The 19,239-nt window shown below is 40.5% G+C and overlaps 1 protein-coding gene across 3 annotated transcripts in view; it reads left to right on the forward strand.

The window, feature by feature from the left end:
- Positions 1 to 8,483, forward strand: part of SNAP25 (synaptosome associated protein 25) — an 81,658-nt gene extending 73,175 nt beyond the window's left edge. For all 3 annotated transcript variants that reach the window (XM_082645014.1, XM_082645015.1, XM_082645016.1), the window contains 3 exons: positions 293 to 418; positions 2,932 to 3,076; positions 8,109 to 8,483. In XM_082645014.1, the coding sequence (XP_082501140.1) occupies positions 293 to 418; positions 2,932 to 3,076; positions 8,109 to 8,177 (340 nt within the window). In that variant the 3' untranslated portion in view covers positions 8,178 to 8,483. The remainder of the gene's footprint in view (positions 1 to 292; positions 419 to 2,931; positions 3,077 to 8,108) is intronic.
- The last annotated feature ends 10,756 nt before the right edge of the window (positions 8,484 to 19,239 follow it).

Here is a 19,239-nt window from a genome sequence, read left to right on the forward strand (position 1 = left end):
TCCTTGTCTTAAATCCAACTAAACTACAAAACCAAACCAAAACAAGAACAACCCGTGGGCAAAGGTTGCCATCTTGACAACTGCAATTGACTTGATTGGAAATGAAATCCTGAGCAGCTGAGGCATGGTGGTGGCCAACTCTATGGGTCCAGATTATGATATATCGGTATTCTCTAATGCCTCGAATTAGAACTCATTTGCTTGGTTCAGTTCTTAGCTTGAAGAGGTAACCGTTGTTGTGAGCTTGATGCTCTGCCCCCTTTGCTTGTCACTCACCCTCTCTTTTGCATAGGCTTAAATCAAGTGATGCTTACAAAAAAGCCTGGGGCAATAATCAGGATGGAGTTGTGGCCAGCCAGCCTGCTCGTGTGGTGGACGAACGGGAGCAGATGGCCATCAGTGGTGGCTTCATCCGCAGGTGAGCCTTGTGCAGCCGGTGCTGTGTAAGTTATCTACTTTTGAGTGACAAACCACCCCAACCTGAGTGGTTCTTAAAACAACTAGGGAGTTCCTTGGTGGTCCAGTGGTTAGGACTCCTTGCTTTCAATCCCTGGTCGGGGAACTAAGATTCCACAGGCTGCGTGTCGAGGCCAAAAAAAAAAAATCATTTTTCTACTTCTGAACCTCTACATTGGCTGAGTAGGTCTTCCAAGAGCCTCTCCTGGGCTCACTCATTACATGCACCTCGGTGAGGGATGATCCAAGATGGCCCTCCTTGCTTGTCTGGTGGTTGGCTGGGGCTGTGGGTAAGGGGCATCCATTCTTTTCTATGTGGCCTCTCCAGCAGGAGAGCCGAGGTTTCTTGCATGGTGGTGGCAGCAACCCAAGGGGCAGGCTCTGATGAGCAAGCACTTATCAAGCCTTTGCCCACATTACACTGGACAAAGCAAGTCACATGACCACATCCAGCATCAGTGTGGCAGTAAACAGGTGTCTCATTCCGTGAGTTTAATTGGACGGAACTTATGAAAGAGATTATTTACAGAGGTGTGGGCAGGGTCAATAATAAGGAATGGCAAAGCACTTATGAACTAGGAATATCAGGAAGAATCCTGAAGGGACAGGAGAGAGCTGTCACCAGAACCCAACTGTAGTTATGGCTATGGGCAGGGGCTGTGGGTTGAGATGCAGCCACTGTCAAACCCAACAGGAAACTAGAAAGGGAAATAAATGCCCCAACTCCTCAGTCTCTTGTTCTCCAGTCTCTCACTGGCCATTGGACAAAGCCTACTGGAAGGCAGAGTAAGAGAACCTGGGTGATAAGGTTGTAGAGAGGTCAGCCTCTCTGGGCAGAGAGCAAAGAAGGCCAGAGAACAGACCTGGGGGTACAAATAGAGAATAATGAGCAGACCTGAATTCTTATTAATCATTTCTTTTGAGATCTGGAAGCAAAAGCTAACAAATATCTATTAAAAAAATCTCAAGTCACACAGATCTGCCAACTCAGAACTAAGCTCTCAAGAGATCAGAAAATGATAAGAAGAACAAATATCCCTGTTGTTAAAAAGAAAAGGAAAAAACTAAAACTTTTTACAGGTTACTACACTAGGACTCAGCAGTGACTAGGGCTGCTGTTTGTACAGCCATCTGTACCCAGGCCTTTGTAGCTGAGACTGCCAACCAATAACCCAGATTCAAATGAGTCACTGCCATTTGTGTATAAAGGTCTAGATATCTACCTAGAAATAACAGATGACAATTCTATTCATGTTTCTATTTGCTCCAAGGGAAACCAGACCAGGGGTCCTCAGTCCTGGCTGGACATTAGAATAACCTGAGCAATTTTTAAAAAGTATCAGTGCCTGGACTTAATCCACACCAATTGAATCAGAATTTCTAGAAATGAGATCCAGGTATCAGTAGTTCTTAAAGCTCCTCAGGTGATTCTAATGTGCAAATAGGGCTGGGAAGCCTGGAACCAGAAGTATGCCTTAGCTGCTGAAGATCATTTAAATAAGCTTCTTTTCTACAGAAGAAATCTAGGAAGTTCCCCTTTAATTTTATCTGGCCTGGACTGCTTTAAAAACCTTAGAGGGGCAGTCTGCATTGGGATTTACCATGGAGGATGGATTTTAACCTCTCTGAACATATTTTAGCCCATCACCATCTGTTGTAGAAAGATATTAGTTAGCCAGACATTCTGGAATAAGTACCTACCATTTATAGTGAAGAGTTTGTGCCTTCTTAACTTTCAAGCTGAGCTATGAAAAAAATGGGAAGGCACTTTGAGAGCCAACTCCTTCCTCCCCATTCAAACAGAAACAATAAACTTTTATCACAGTTTTCTTCCTTGAAATCACCCATTCACAATGCCACCAAAAACCCCATAGCATTGAAATCTGAGCAAGTAAAACTCATCTTGAACAAGTAACTCCCTCTGGAATTCTTGAGAGCAAACAGGATTAAGGGGAAGACTGTAATTCTCATTACTCTTCCCATTGATATTGGTCCCAAATGGGGAAGAAGATGAGTGGAGAAATTCTCTCACTTAGTACAGTAGCTTTTATTTCATTCTAAATTTGAGTCTTGGAGATTTTGACTGACATTTCAGAAAGGAAAATACAGTTTCTAACTAGTTCCATTCTCTGACCTGGAATCATCCCAACTAATCCTCCCAGCTGATTTTACCCTTAAAAAATGAAAATTGGCATAAACATATGAAGGGAGGAAATGATGTGTTGGTGAAAGCAAGAGAAGAAGATAAATTAATCTATTTAATATGCCTTCTTTAAAAATAGAAATGTGAGTGTTCAATAATGCACTTTAAAACATCATTTTCCAATGTACAAAAGCTAACATGTGTTCTTGTATAGAACAGAAATTTTAAAAGGATAGGATTGCTACCTAGAGGTCTACAGGTTTTCCCTAAACTTTGGGTCCTTGGTATTTGAGTTTTTTCCTATCTTCTAAAAACTGCTCTTTGATGCCCAGGGTAACAAATGATGCCCGAGAAAATGAAATGGATGAAAACCTGGAGCAGGTGAGCGGCATCATTGGAAACCTCCGTCACATGGCCCTGGATATGGGCAATGAGATCGATACACAGAACCGCCAGATCGACAGGATCATGGAGAAGGTGAGCATGTGGCATTCAGCAAGTTTCCATTGCTTATCACTTCCTCTGAAATAACCACCGAGGAAGTGCAAAGGGCATAACAAGACCCTCAATCCATGACTTTGGATTCAGACATCAGTAGATAGACATTTTCCCCTTAATTTTCTAAGACAAAAATCCAGCAACAGATATGTAAATAACAGGGTAGAATTTAATCTAGCAGATATTCCTCAGAGGCACCTTTACTTCAGGCATTGTGCTAGGAATCAAAGGACATTTGAAGATGAGAAAGACATCATCCCAACCGCCAAGAAACTCACAGCCTACAGAAGGCAGTGAGCTTCAGAAGAAAATATAATTTGCCAAGAAAGCCACACATCAACTACTAAATCAGGTTAGATGAGGAAAGATTTCAAAGGTCAGGGGATGGGAAAATCTCCCAAAAAAAACGGTTGAAATTGAATTGAGTCTTAAAGGATGGTTAGGAGCTTGTCAAGTGGAGATGATGTAGGAACAGAATCAGGAAATTGGCAAAAGAATAGTTATTTTAAGTTAGCCAGATGATGAATATGAGCTTTGATTTTATAAGTGCCAGAGCTTTAATGACAGTTCAAAAAGTCCCAGATTCCATTTCCAGTTCAACAGTGCACATGTCCAGATCTCAAAGTAGGGAACATAATCTGATAAAGCTGCGTTCACATAAGGACACCAGGTGTCATGCTAAGACTGAGCCCCCTAGTGTCAACAAGAGGCATAAGGAAGAGTGGAGACAGTAGAATGGAAAAGGGTTGGTTTGGGCTTGAGATTAGGAGGAAACAAAGAAACACTGGAAAGCTCATATAAAGATCTGGGGCACCCAAACCTGGTATTCTACACTATGCAAATCTGATTCAGTCTCTATGTCTTTGTATTCCACCCCCTCCCCAATCAGTAGACTCCTAAATATTGCTTATAATCTCTTAAAGGTGTCCAAATGCCAACAGGGAGAAATAGACACATTATGGGTTTAATGGTAATTGTGCATCTATAATCGATTCTACTTGGCTAATCTTATATTGTGTGAGTTTATTCCTTGGAAGATATTGAAGTTTTGAGCCTGAAACCCTGAGTTTCTTTTCAACAACTCATTCCACTTTGGTAGGGGGAAGAAGGATGGTTTTTGAGGTCTCTTGAATCATAAGGCTAAATACTCAGTGTCTTAGTACCTAAGCATTCTCCACTGACTTGAGAAAGCAATGAGTAGACATAAAGGGAATGCTTTGCCCTATTGTGTTCTGTGCACTTTATATTAAAAATATTTGATTGCATTACACTTTGGTTAATCAATATTAAGCCACACAGATGTCAATGTGAGTTGACAAAATACTTGCGCTCTGCCTACTTTACAACTCATGACATGCTTATTATTGTTAAGAGCCTTTGATACGCTAAAGCTTTTAAAGCTTTTAAGGCAAATCAATAGATTTTCAGAACAATATTGAGAGTTTCATAAAGCACTGGAGCCAACAGAAATAGACCTAACCATTACGGCCCAGAAAAATGAACTAAGAAATAATTGCTGAACTACCTTCCAACAGGAAAATGATTTTTAAAAAATGAAGAGTAATCATTTTCTATCAAAGGACCCAATTGACTCAGATGTAGGGAGATAATGTATCTCTAACTCACTTAGAGTCTTAGAAGGAGAAGTTCTACTAAAAAAGAGGGGTCAAATCTTTATTGATAGAGCTGGGCTTTAAGCAAGCTGTTTTCCTGGAAAGGCAAGTGACATCTTAATTCTGCCACTTTGTATTTCTAGTTCTCTTCTTTAGGAGAATATCTTTCATTATGGGCCAAGTTTGCTACAAGAGCAAAGACATGTGCAGCTATAAGGTTTAATCAAAAGTCAGACAAGTGGATAGGAAATAGTCATTAGAGTTTATATCATCCTTGAATGCTGAATTGCTTAAGAAGTAAGGTAGGGGTCTAGTTGCCATTGAGTAACTAGCCTTTTTTCCCCTCAAAATAACAATGTGGATATGAGTGAGATAAAGCCCATTTCAACTCAGCATTGCTCCAAATGATACATGTTACATGAGCTACACAATTATTAGTAGACTTCTACCTTCTTGTGCAAGTTCTTACTTCTGATAAGAGGAAATGGTGTGCAAAGATCTCCTGCATATCTAAGATTAAAGCACACTGTAGAACAAAAGATAATCTTCTGATGTTTCTCCCATATTCTCTCGTGACCCCAACAGCAGTCTTCACCCAACTTCATCAGTCATGATCCTTTCTCATCACTTCAGTTAGCAGTGAAGTTTTGGGAGTCCAAAACAACCCATTTTTCAATACATCCTTATGGACTGTCAAGAAATTACTTCATCTATTTAAAAACCTTGTTTTCTGATTTAGGATATTTATATATAGACAATCTTCTAAGGTTAAAAAGCTATGATTCTCTTAGAAAACTACTAAAATGTGGCAGGTTTATATCAGATCTTTATGGGAACTGTTGCTAAGGAAACAACTTAGTGATGTTCAAACTTGGACTTAAAGTTGTCAGTGGAAGATGCTATGCACACATTGAAATACAGTGAAGTTGAAGCTTTAGCTTTGCTCACATTCTCTCATCAACAAGGAAGCACGGAATTTGAAAACTAAGATCTTGAGTACCACAAGGTCTTCCTGCTCACCAGCTTCATGACCTGGTTTCTCACCTGAAAGATAATAAGAGAACAGTGCAAATCTGGGGTCAGAACAGGCTGCCATGTGGGGTAGTGAGTATCCACTTCTGGAAGTCTGAGCTGTGGCCTAAAATCTACCTGTCATGGTCTGAAGTTGAGATTTCCAGAGTGTTCAGAAGGGTGAACTAAACAGCTCCTTCTACCTCTCTTACTGGTTTTTTTGGTAGGCATCCTGGGTTTCTCACAAGGGCAAATCATGTACCATATCTTGAGTATATTAGCAAGTTTAGGATTCTCTACATAGAAATATGAAAGTTGGAATGGGATATGTTGCATAAATAAAGTCCTAAAAAGCATATAACTAGAATAAACGCAGACACATTCTCCAAATAGCAGGAAGACACCTAAAATAAGATTATCTCAGGAGTTTTTTCTAAAAGCACTACTACTGTTATATAATATAATAAAGATATGGCACTTTTGTATTGTATGGGCTGGAATTTTGATATGCTTCAGAAATAATTCAGGTGGACATCACAGATGGTTGTTAAAGATAGGTCTGTTCCAGCTCCTCCCAGATCCTTTGAGGATATCCAAAGAGTAACCTCATGCTCTACTTCAAAATATCCTCTTGTACCATCATGTGAAGACTCACCAGTGCATTCTTAATGTAAGAAATCCTAGAATGTTTGCCTCCATAAATGCTATCCATTTTAAAATGGATGATTTTTCTCGTTTGAACGGTTCTCAAAGTTAAGTCTGGAAAAATAGAATAATCCAATCTTCAGGAGCATTTCACACTGGTCTGAGCCTCTAATTTTCCTTTGTACCAAAGTGTCATTATTTCTGTAGCTGAAGAGGGAATACTTAAGGGCCAAGTAAAATGGGAGAGAATACCCATTTCCCAAATTAGGAACCTAAGGTCAAAAATATGAATCTATAGATCAAGGCAATCAAGGAAAATTAGTGTTCTATCTTATCTGTTTTGAAGTCAACTCTTAATTATCCAAACAGCTGGTAGGGAGCCATTGCCAGATAATTCAGAGTTATGAATAATCTAGAATTATTTTTTATTTTAACTTGGCAAATTTCTATTTGAATATTGATAAGTCTAGTGTCCTGGGAATTCACAATTAAACTGAATAAAGAAGACACAACTTGGTGGAGATTGGAAAGCACCAAGGACAGTCATAGATGCAAAATCAGTAACCGTTGAGTAAATACTGGTTGATATAAAAACAGTTCAGTTTCCCTACACTGCCTCTCAGCTTCCTTCCCCTCTTCCCAGGCTGGAGAGGGACAGATAACATTACCAATCATAATAGAGCAAAACAACAGCTTAAAAAGAACTTTTGTCTTCCCTTCTACTTGCTGACTCATACGTTTCTCAGTGGTGTCAGGAACAGTTTATTTTCTGGAGTTTAAAGGTATATCCAGGTAGGAGACCTGGGTTTCATGATGAATGCAGAGCAAAAGGTAACTCAAGCAGCGAAGTGGTCAGTTAAGGGACAAAATGATAGTAAATGTTCCCCTGCCAGAACAAGCCAGTTATAACTCATAAGAGTAAGTCTTCAGAAATGGGACTAAACAATTATTGAACATCCTTAAAAGCAAACCACGTTTTCACCCAATAACAATAATTACAAGATAAGATATGTTGAACCCTTAATTTTTGCAAAACGTTATTCTAAGCATATTATGTGTATAAACTCATTTCATCCTCATAGCAAACTTAAATAGTAAAACGACTAACATAGTGACTACCAGTGTGGACGCTGACTCCAGGGTGCTGGCCTTCTGACTCTGGTTTCCTCATCTATTAGTTCTGTGACATTAGACAAATTGCCTAAATCCCCTCTGCTTAGTTTCCTCACTTGGAAAAAGGAGTTAATAACAGGATATACCTCATAGTTGATGTCAGTCTTGATGTTGTCAAAGTTGAATGAGTGGAACTGTGCTCATGAGCAGTGTTCTTTATTATCCCCAGCTTATAAATGAGAAAGCTGAGGCCCTGAAATGTTAAGTAATTTTCCCAAAGTGACACTGCTAATAACTGTACAAATGGCAGGAATTCAACTCAATCCAATGGATGTGAATGCCTGCCATAGAAGTCACTGGGTGTCATTCCAGAAGAGAAAGATAAATGATATAACTCTGCTCTCCATAGTAGGGAAAAGAGTCATGAGAACTAAGATCAAGCTTCTGTGATCACGTCCAAGTCCAGCCATAAGCAATGGTTCTGGGAACACAAAAGAAGGCATGGTTCATTCTGATCAGGGAAGTCTCAAGACGCCTTCACCCAACAGAAGGAATTTGAAGTAGACCCAGAAGGATGAATGGAATGTGAATGGGTAAACTGAGTTCTGTTTTCTTTCCCCTTTCTCCAGGCTGATTCCAACAAAACCAGAATTGATGAGGCCAACCAACGTGCAACAAAGATGCTGGGGAGTGGTTAAATGTGCCCACTTGTGTCCTCTTCCAAATGCTGTCGGGCAAGATGGCACCTTCATGCTTTTCTCATGGTATTACCTAGTAGGTCTGCACACATGCACACATCAATCCGCCCCCATTGTGAATGTTGTCTTGTGTCATCCATCAGCCCAACAATACTATGTGTCTTTTGTTCTTTCTGGGTCTCTTTCGTTCCAAAGGCTGTATATAGTGGTCATTTGGTGGCTCTAACTCCCTACGTAAGACGTCTTGGGTTTCATTTTTTCCTTTTCTCTCCTCAGTGGCGTTTGCTGAATGACAACAATTTAGGAATGCTCAATGTGCTGTTGATTCTTTCAATACACAGTATTGTTTTTGTAAAACTGTGACATTCCACAGAGCTACTGCCACTGTCATTTCTTTGGGTGTCAGGCTCTGAAACTCTCAAAATTTGCTGTCTTTGGTTCCTCACGGCTGTCATCTGTCTTTATGATTTCATGATTAGACAATGTGGAATTACATAACAGGCATTGCACTCAAAGTGATGTGATTTATGCATTTATGCATGAGAACTAAATAGATTTTTAGATTCCTACTTAAACAAAATATTTCCATGACAGTAGCATACTGATGAGAAAACACACACATAAAACAACAGCAACAACAGCAAAACAACAACAAAGCATGCTCAGTATTGAGACACTGTCAAGATTAAGTTATACCAGCAAAACTGCAATAGTGTCACTTTCTTTCTGTCAACCTTTAGACTTATTAATCATAATCATCCTTTTTTTTAAAAAAAAATTTTTAAACGATGGGTTAAACACGCTCACCATTTAACCATTTCCAGCAAAATATATGTTTGGCTGAAACTATGTCAAATGGATGTAACATAGGGTTTGTTTGCTGCTTTTGAAGGCTCTGTTTTGGAGGAAGCAACCTTGCTGTGAAACAATGTGGAGATGTAAATTTTATAAGGCTGACTCTTATTAATCACCATTTCCCCTGTGGTTTGTTATCAGTACAATTCTCTGTTGCTTAATCTAGAGCTATGCACACCAAATTGCTGAGATGTTTAGTAGCTGATAAAGAAACCTTTAAAAAATAATATAAATGAATGAAATATAGATAAACTGTGAGATAAATATCATTACAGCATGTAATATTAAATTCCCCCTTGTCTCCTCTGTCAAGTTTGTGATGTGATTGACATTTTGTAGCTAGTTTAAAATTATTAAAAATTATAGACTCCAGATGTCTGTTTTAATTTCTTCACGGACCCCCATCTGAGTTTGCACTCACATGAGAGGAAGAAATCTGGCTACTATCCCATTGCTCCTAAGAAGCCACTTCTGTGTGCTGAGGACACTGCATGGAAAAAGCAAAGGTGTCCCTTCTAGACACGATCCAATGACAGCTGAAACTTGTCTTGACTTTTATAATCTGTTTCAGAAATGCCTGTGTGTAGATTCAGTGTTGTCTGTGGGGGAAATGTAGTTCAGCCAGAAGGCATAGAAAAAAATTCCATGGGAAAAATATCTGTGGTACTCAGACTTGGCCATACATTGATTGAGGTATATCAGGTGTCAATCAACTCTCATTTTCCTTCCTCTCTCCAGTATCCCCACCAAACTTAGCCCTCCACAACCACCACCACTGCTGCCCCCACTTTTATTTAGCAGCTTTATTGACGTGTCATAAAATTCACCCATTTAAAGTGTATAATCCAATAGTTTTTAGTATATTCACAGAGTTGTGCAATCTAATTTTAGACTATTTTTATCATCCCCCCAAAAAAGCCCATACCTATTAGTAATCACTCCCATTCTACTTCCCTCAGCCATAGACAACCACTCATTTAAGTTCTGTCTATAGACTTGCCTATTCTGAACATTTCCTATAAATGGAATTATACAATATGATGGTGATCCTTTGCGACCGGTTTCTTTTATTTAGCATCATGTTTTCAACGTTCATCCATGTTGTAGCATCTAACAGAGCTTCATTCCTTTTTATGGCCAAATAATATCCATTGTATGGAAAACACATTTTGTTTATCCATTCATCCACTGATAGCCATTTGCATTGCTTTCACTTTTGGGCTATGAAGAGTTATGCTGCTATGAACGTTCGTGCTCAAGTTTTGGGGCAGACATAAGTTTTCATTGCTCTTGATATTACCACCTTCACCACCATCATTTCCTCTGCCACCAACACTTCTCCCACCATCACCTCCACCATCACCTATACCCTCCTACCTCCACCATGACCACTGCTTCGACTACCACCACCTTGACCTTTCCACTGCCTCTGCCACCTCTCTAACCATCTTAACTAGCACCTCCATCTTTATCACTGCTACCTTCCCAGACACAACCATCTCCTTCATCACCACTGCCACCACCACAGTTGCCTCCACCTCCATCTCCTCCACCACCTTCACTAACACCACCATTATCTCTCTCACCTCTGCCACCTCCTCTCTCTCTCTCTCTCCTACCTCATAACGGCAATGCAGACAAATGTATCCTGATTGCTCTGGTTGGCTGCCAGATCATTTCACCAGTAACTCTGGAGGTTTGGTGAGACCAGCTAAGAAGTTAAAAGAGTGATGACAAACTCATCATTCTCAGGAAATGTTTGCAGTTCTTTACCCTGTTCCCAAACCTCAGAACAGGTTCTAGAGATACCCAGGTGCTCGAGAAGTTATTCTAAGGACCAACTCTAGCAACACATTTATTCCTTAAAATTAAGGTAGTAGAGAGGATGCTCAAAGATGGAGAAGATGAATAAATATACCGTGTATGTCGAATCTGCTAAGGGGTCGATGTATGGGCCGAGTTAGAAAATTATTTTCCAAACTCCATCTGTTCTCAGTGAGGTGAGTGAGTGTGGTTCCACATTGTTTGAGTAATTAAAATCCCACACTGGATACATGAAAAGTAAGACATGGGTATCCTGCTTTAGGGTCCATCACATAATTCATTCTGAAGCATATTTCCTTTGATAATTGAGCTTGTCTAGCCTCAGCTTTAATGCAGTCAGCTTCATTTGGCTAAAGGAAGACATATTCCCCAGGGATGAATCAGATCTGTAGAATGCACCAACTCAGGAAGTACAGTAGAAATATAATTACTGGAGCAAGGTGGAACACCACGAAGCCTAAGTCTTCTATCCCTCTCGTCCGTGAGCCTTTGACAGAACTCCAGAAGGTGAAAGGTGGTCCTGTGTCCTAGTGACAGAGTCCTTTCCTCTTGTCTGCCTCTCCATTTCTAGTTCCGGTTTTCCTTTTTCCACATCCTCCCCCAGCATCTGCTTTGACCACCTTGCCCCAATCTTTGTGTCACTGATTTGTCAGCACATTGATAAAGGCACTGGAAATTGAGAGAAAGGGAAGAAAAATCATACTTGTGGTCAGCTAGTACATTCCAAGTGCTGTGTGAAGTGCCTCATTTACGTTGACTCATTAAACACTCTTAAAAACTCTGCAAACTTGACATTATTAGCCCCATTTTGCAGAAGAAGAAATTAATAGATTATTTGAACCAGATTTCTCTTGTTCAAGCTAATAAGTGACGGAGGCATGATTCAAGCCAGATGTGTGTGTCTCCAAAGCTGTAGAGAGGCCTGGAAGATAAATCCAGGATTGTGCTTCTCTCAATTCAGCCAGTCAGGAAACTCTGAGAGACATTTGGCTTCACAAAGAACAGTAAAGACAAATGTGTTGGGCTTCTTAGTAGAAGGTCTTGGTAAACCCACCTTTCATTCATTCATTCATGAAATGATTATTGAGCCTCTATTCCAGGTCCTGTTCTGAGTATTGGGACTGGGAGGGGCAGGGACAATTCCCTCGATTCATTGAACTTACACTCAAGCTGGGGGTTTTATCTATCCAGATAAACCAACAACTAAAATATGAAGTGTATCAGATGGTAACTTCCCCAGAAAAATATAAAGCAGTGAGGGGGGTAAAGAGTGTAGGAGGTGGGAGAGAAGGTGTTATTTTAAAATAGAGTGATCCAGGAAGAAAAAGTGAAGTTCAATGTTGGGACTAACTAAAATGATATGTCCAGAGTGAACCCATTTGGGAAGCAGAGGTTGGGAGTGGTAGAAGAAACGTACAAACTACCTGTATCTTTTCATTTCGTAGTACTGGCGTACCTCCTCTACCACTCAATCAATACTGGTTTTAAGTATTTCCTACATTGTCCAGAAGAAACTTGTGAAATCCTTGGGCCTATGAGCAAGAAGGCAAGTTCAAAGGATGAAACAAACAGTGTGCAAAGGATGAGTATTAAGTCAAATGTTATTCGAAGAGTAAAAAGTGTTGACTTCATGATCCAAGATTTGGGAATTCTTGCTCTAAGTGGTCATCATCCAATCATCAACTTATTAATTTACCTTCAAGTACATTAGTCATATACCTCAGGCTCTCCAACTAGGTTTTGGAGACTCAAATACATCTCCTAGAATATAGGAGAAACAAGGAAATTAAGAAAAACTAAACCATGAACAAGTCATTTAACTCTAGTACTCTCAGTTATTTCCAGAATGAGTTGCCAAAACATCCCAGTATCTGGCTGTTCTAGAGCCTCACTCCCAGGCAGGGCGCCACCAGCTAATGTTCCCACCCACCATATAGTCCTTAGCTCCTCCTTTTTTAGCGCTATACAGTAGTCTCTTATTTGTTATCTATTTTATATATGGTAGTGTGTATATGTCAGTCCCAATCTCTCAATTTATCCCTCCACCGCTTTCCCTGTTGGTAACCATAAGTTTGTTTTCTACATCTGTGACTCTATTTCTGTTTTGTAAATAAGTTGATTTATACCATTTTTTGAGATTCCACATATAAGCTATATCATATGATATTTGTCTTTCTCTGTCTGACTTGCTTCACTCAGTGTGACAATCTCTAGATCCATTTATGTTGCAGCAAATGCAGTATTATTTAGTTCTTTTTTATGGCTGAGTAATATTCCATTGTACATGTGTACCACATCTTCTTTATCCATTCATCTGTCGATGGACATTTAAGTTGCTTCCATTTCCTGACTATTGTAAATAGTGCTGCAATGAACATTGGGGTGCATATATCTTTTTGAATTATGGTTTTCTCTGGATATACGCCCAGGAGTAGAATTGTTGGATCATATGGTAGCTCTACTTTTATTTTTTTAAGGAACTTCCATCGTGGCTGTACCAGTTTACATTCTCACCAACAGTGTAGGAGGGTTCTTTTTTCTCCACACCCTCCCCAGAAGTGCTGAAGTTTTAAAGCCCCTGGAAGCGGTCCTCAACCAAGGATGGATGGGGCTGGGTGAGTGGTTTCCCCAGCTTCTTCGGCCCCAGGTTGGGATGGCTCTGAGGCATGTGTTCCCAATATATTGTCTCCCAGAGCTCATCAGTAGAACCAATCTCAACTTCCTCACATGACATCTTGCCTGGTAATTGTCACTTTCTTTATTGGCTGTCTTCTCTTCTCTGCCTCTTTACCACCTTCCTACTTGTATTTCCTGAAATCCCTTCTCAAATAAACTATCTGTCCCCAAATCTTTGCCTCAGGGTCCCCTTCTGGGGAAGCCCTACCTAAGACAACACGTTTTTATGAGATTCATGCCATCTTCTGATCATCTCCTCCAAAACACTGCCATAGAGAAATGCCCTGCCTACCACCCACTTGCCAGCATTCTTTACTTGCCACTGTTCTTTGGATCCATCCTTCTTCAATAAAATGCCCCTTAATTCCTACTGCATGTGCCTAGAAACTGGCATTCCTCAGTGGTGAGCAAGGAGCTGCATGCAAAGCAGTACCAATTATTGTCTGAGCTCATGGCTCTGCATTTGTGAAATCCGGCTTCTGCCCCTCATGTAGCACCCACCTTCCCCAAACAAGGGTTGGAGGGATGAAAACTTATAGTAAAAGACAATGTGCTCCCTCCCACAAAGTTATAAACGGAAGGGTAGCTTGGATGTGCTATGGAAAGAGAATTCAATCAGGAGTCTTAAGACTAGCCTGGGCCTTAGTCTGTATATATGTCTAAGCAAAACAGATATAATTTCACAGGATGGTTGAGACTATCAAGTGGGATCATGTTCATTAAAATGCCTTGTAAATCTTATGTGCCACAAGATGACAAATAAAGTGAAAGAGAACATAGCACCACCAGGATTGAACACAGGCCTCCCTTGCCACTTTTGGTTAGAGAATTCACTCATTGCATATGTGCACACACAGTGTGCTCTCTGGACTTCACCTTAAGTTTAAATAAATTAATTTTCATATCAAAGATGCTTCATACTTCGTTAAACCTACTAACAAACTCTTCAGTTATCTCCATGTTCCGAATTGTAGCAGTTGTAGCAAAATTGTAGCAAAAAAATGCTAAATTTTTCACCATTAAAGTTCTATCAGTCTCTTTGACCTTTACCCAAAGGTAATAAAAGTCAAGAGTGTTAGCACTGTTTTTGCCATTGTTCACATCCAAAATAAAAGCCATCCCGGGGACTTCCCTGGCAGTCCAGTGGTTAAGATTCCATGCTGCCAATGCAGGGGACACCAGTTTGATCCCTGGCTGGGGAGCTAAGATCCCACAGTCCACGTGGCACAGCCAAAAAGTTTAAATTTTTTAAAAAGAGACAAAATAAAAGGCATCCCCTAGATGTTATTGTGAGACCCAAATGAGTTGTACACTCTACAGTTCTGTCTTAATATTACCTATTGTTATCACTGTTGCCAATACTATCAGTGATAATAAGGGAAACTAGGCAAAGGATCCAAAGAATATGGCAGAGGCTGTGAACCTCTGTAACAGTTAGCTATTGCTACATAACAAGCTGCCCCCAAACATGGGGACTTAATAAATATTGATTTGGCTCACAATTCTGCATTTTGGCATTCGGGGCCGGGCTTGGCTGGAAGTTCTGGTCTAGGCTGGGCTCCTCACATAACTACAGTCAACTGCAGGTCAGCTGGGCAAGTTGGCCAGCTGTCTGCTGAGGAACCTCCCCTTTTCTCTCTGTGGTCTCTCATTCTCCAACAAGTCAACCAAGATTTGCTCTCAGGGCAAAATCAGAAAAAGTCCAAGAAAAAGAGTGGAAGTAGGCAAAACCTCTTGAGGCCTAGGCTCATTGCTTCTACTACATTCTACTGGCCAAAGCAAGTGACAAGATCAGTTCAGATTCAAGAGATAGGGAAATACACTTCTTATTGGGAAATGCGTAAAGTCATATTGCAAAGGGCAGGGATGCAGAGAGAGGTGAACTATATGGCTATCTTGGCAATCAATCCACCACGCCCACCGAGAGGCCTATGGAATTCTCCTTCTGTCCTCTGTGTCCTTATCGTCTCAAGGAAACAAAAGATCAGGGTAGATCCTCTGTGTGCCTTAGAGTAAGCACACCCGAATATTCTTCCCCTTTAGTCATATTCAAAAGAAAAACTGTAGGGCTCAGCAGGCAGAAGCCCAAGCGAGGATTTGAGAACCCGAGCAGAGTGATTGTAGGACTGGGCACTGCTGACAGGATGTGGCAGCCAGTCGATAAGACTGACCTTAATCCCAAAATAACGAAACTAATCCCTCCTATTCAAAGCAATGGGGTTTCAGCACCATCATTAACCCCTAAACACCAGAATTGGAAAGAAAACATTTTAAAATGTTCAAAATAGAACTGGATCCTCAAACAGCACCTGACAAATATCCTTATTCTAGAAACTTCTGTGGTTTTTTCCCTGCCATCTTTTTTTTTGTTGCTATTTTGTGGGAATTTACACGGAAATTTCTCAGGAGGAGGGCAAGAGCTTTCTTTAATTTTCCTTTCCTCCCAATCTTTTCTGCACAAAAATATACCATTCTCTTTGCTAAAAGGATAAAAAAGACTGATTACTCAGGGATGAAAAAGAAATTATGTGTGTCAGAGACAGCTTAAGTACACACAAGATGTATCCTGGTTGTCTGAGGAATGAGAGTGTGGGAGGCGACTACTGTCTTCCCAGGCACTGTCTTAACTTCTTTAAAGGAACCGAGACAACCACCAGTTTAGAAAGATGAGAAAATGCTAACGGTGTGTGTTTTTAAACTTTCAGAGGCTGTGGGGGGATAGAAAACCCTAGAGAGCTAAACCCATACCCTCATTTGTTATTAAAGGCAAAACCCCCAACTAGGACAAAGGGATTCTCTAAGGGGCTAGAGCTTTTATATGTCTGCACTGAAAATCCACTTTACCTTCCATACCTATGGATTTGACCATGACAATGGCCTACTGGAATTCCTGGCTTCCGAAATTTCATTTCTGTACCTTAAATATGAAGAGCCCACTCAGCTCTGAGAACAATGAACAATTAATTCTTCAGTCAAGATATCCTGACCAACTAGCTCAACATAATCTTATTCCAGAGCAGTGACTTGAAGCCAAGAAGAAACAAGGGAGTGCCTTGGAAATGCTGTCCCCAACCTCCAGGGACTGAATTAGGAGGCATTCCAGGTTGGTTCCTCAGAAAACAAAGCTGAGATAGATGCATAAGTCTAAGTAGTTTATCTGGGAGTGTGATTTCACAGAGCAGGAAAGAGGGATAAGAGAGTGAAATAGCAAAGGAGGGGGAGCCATATGGAATTAGCCAAGCTACAGGCACCTGGGTGTTGATTCTCATGGGGCAGCTGAGAAGCCCTGTGAAATGCACATCAGGACCATCTTCCTGGGGCAAGCTGGGGAGATTTACCCATCAGCTTCCATCTGCCTTTAGGTAAGGATAGCCACAGGGCAGGGCATCAACTCCCTTATATTTCTGGGTGAGGCACCTGAATGTCAAGGGGCTCTTTTCAAGGATGTCCTGCCCTAGAAGATCAAAGACCTCCAGGCAGAAGTGAGAGGTGGGGCTGAAGTGGGTACTGTCAGTTCATCCTTGTGTGAGGCTGGTTGAAATCTGCATGAAACTGGTCACTACTGCTGTGGCTGGGATAAGAGACAGGGACAAGAGAGTTGGAAGGTATGTTTAAGAAGCATCTGATGAGCAATTCATACAGTTGTGCGGTTTGCATACTGCTCAACTCTAGAGGGTGCCATTCACAGCATAATAGCAGCTCCGTATTTTCCCTGCTTTATATATAAGGTCTCAAATGAGATTTTGTTTGAAAGAGATTCCACTACTAAAAAAGAAAATGTAAAAACAACATAAGATGAAACCTTTAAAAGCTTCTGTTTTAGAATAATTTGGAGGATGAACAGAAGGGACAAACTGAAGAATAGATGGAAAAACATAAAAATTCTATACATTAGTGATGGATCAAAGGTTTTGATGTTAACAGAAAAGTAACAGGGAAGGCTTGTTTTTTGTTTTTGTTTTTTGAGTCCTGGAAGCCCAAAGGCAAAAGGCCAGAAAGTTTAGCATTAGGAGGGAGATAAGGAAGAGGAACACCAAAGAAGATAATATTGAGCGATTCTGGCAAAATGACAGCACAGAAGAGATTGAGGGAATGGGGGTGGGGGAGCAGAGAATGACATAACTAGTTAAAAGGAAATAAGAAAGAAATATAAAAGAGAACTTTTAGATAAAAATACTACCCGAAGGATTGGAGGATAAGGGCTGGTTATGGACTCAGTTCCTTGTTACTATTTCTCTTTCATCTTCCGGAAATAACCCCACCTGCAGTCCTTGGTCCTTCTCTCTACCTTTATTCTCACAGCGATCAAGGTGACCTTGATTATAAGCTTCTACACTGCAAAGCTTCTCTCATCCTCAGTCTCATCCAATATCGCTCCAAAGTTCAGAGAAAACAATTCATCTCTGACCAAAAATTTTACACTTCCATTCTCTCGTGTTCTTACATATCTGTACATGCCCTTCAAACTCAACTAAACTTCTAGCTGTTTCTCCTACATTTTTTCAAAGTCCAACTTCCTCATGTCACCAAGAGACCTGGTCAACAACTTCCTCCACTCTTGTGCCAACATCTGTAACTTCCTGCCCTTCAACCATGGACTATAAACCCCAAACTCTGGATAAATGCAGCCCTCTGCCTGATCCCGCTTGTATGAAGTCCTTTGGAACACAGGGTAACATCACACAAATACCTGGATTGGTGTCAATAAAAACACATGGTCCCGCTGGAACTCTAATGCCCAGCAGGTGACAGTGTAAATTGGTACAACCACTTTAGAAAACTATTTGGCGGTACATTTGGCCCTCCATATCTGGGATCCTGCATCTGCAGATTCAACCGACCACAAATCTATCAGTAAGGGACTTGACCATCCACAGATTCTGGTATCCGAAGGGGTTCTTGGAACCCATCCCCCGGGGAAACAAAGGGATCAGTGTATCTACAAAAACTAAATATATGCATACACTATGATTCAGCAATTCCATTCCTAGGTATCTACCCATCAGATATGTACTTTCGTTCATCAAAGACATGTACTAGAATGTTCATAGCAGAAAGTATTCATTATAGCCTCAAAGTGGGATTTGCTCAAATGCCCATCAATAATAGAATGGAGAAATCTATTATGGTTGTTTACGCATGGAATTCTTCCAGCAATGGGAATGCACAAACTACAACTACATGCTAAAGCAAGGTGCATAGACCTTATTAATTCAAGGCAGAATGAGAGAAGTCAAATATAAAGAACACTTTGTTTGATTCCACATATATAAGGTTCAAAAACAGAATAAATCAATCCATAGGGTTAGAAGTTAGGATAGTTATTACCCTTAGAGTGAAGGGTTAGTAACTTAACCAGGACACAGAGAAGTTTCTGGGGCATTAATAATGTCCTGTTTCTTGACATCAATACTGGTTACATGGGTGTGTTCAGTTTGCAAAAATTCACTGAGCTGTAGAATATGATATGTGTGCACCTTTTTGGATGTATGTTATATACCTCAACAAGAAGTTTCAAAAGAGTTATAAAAACAACAAAATAGAGTCCCCAGCTTCATCTGGCTCTCCCTTCAGCTGTAAGGGTCTTTCAAATATAAAGGAACCCCTTCTGAACCACCGTTTTCGTTTCCTCTCTCCTAGCATGATTTTACCTTGTATTTCACGAGAAAAACGGAAGTTGTCAGTTTCGAAGTTGTCAGAAGGAGCA

This window comes from Mesoplodon mirus (assembly GCF_964341445.2).
Source record: "Mesoplodon mirus genome assembly, chromosome: 15".
Lineage (NCBI taxonomy): Eukaryota > Metazoa > Chordata > Mammalia > Artiodactyla > Ziphiidae > Mesoplodon > Mesoplodon mirus.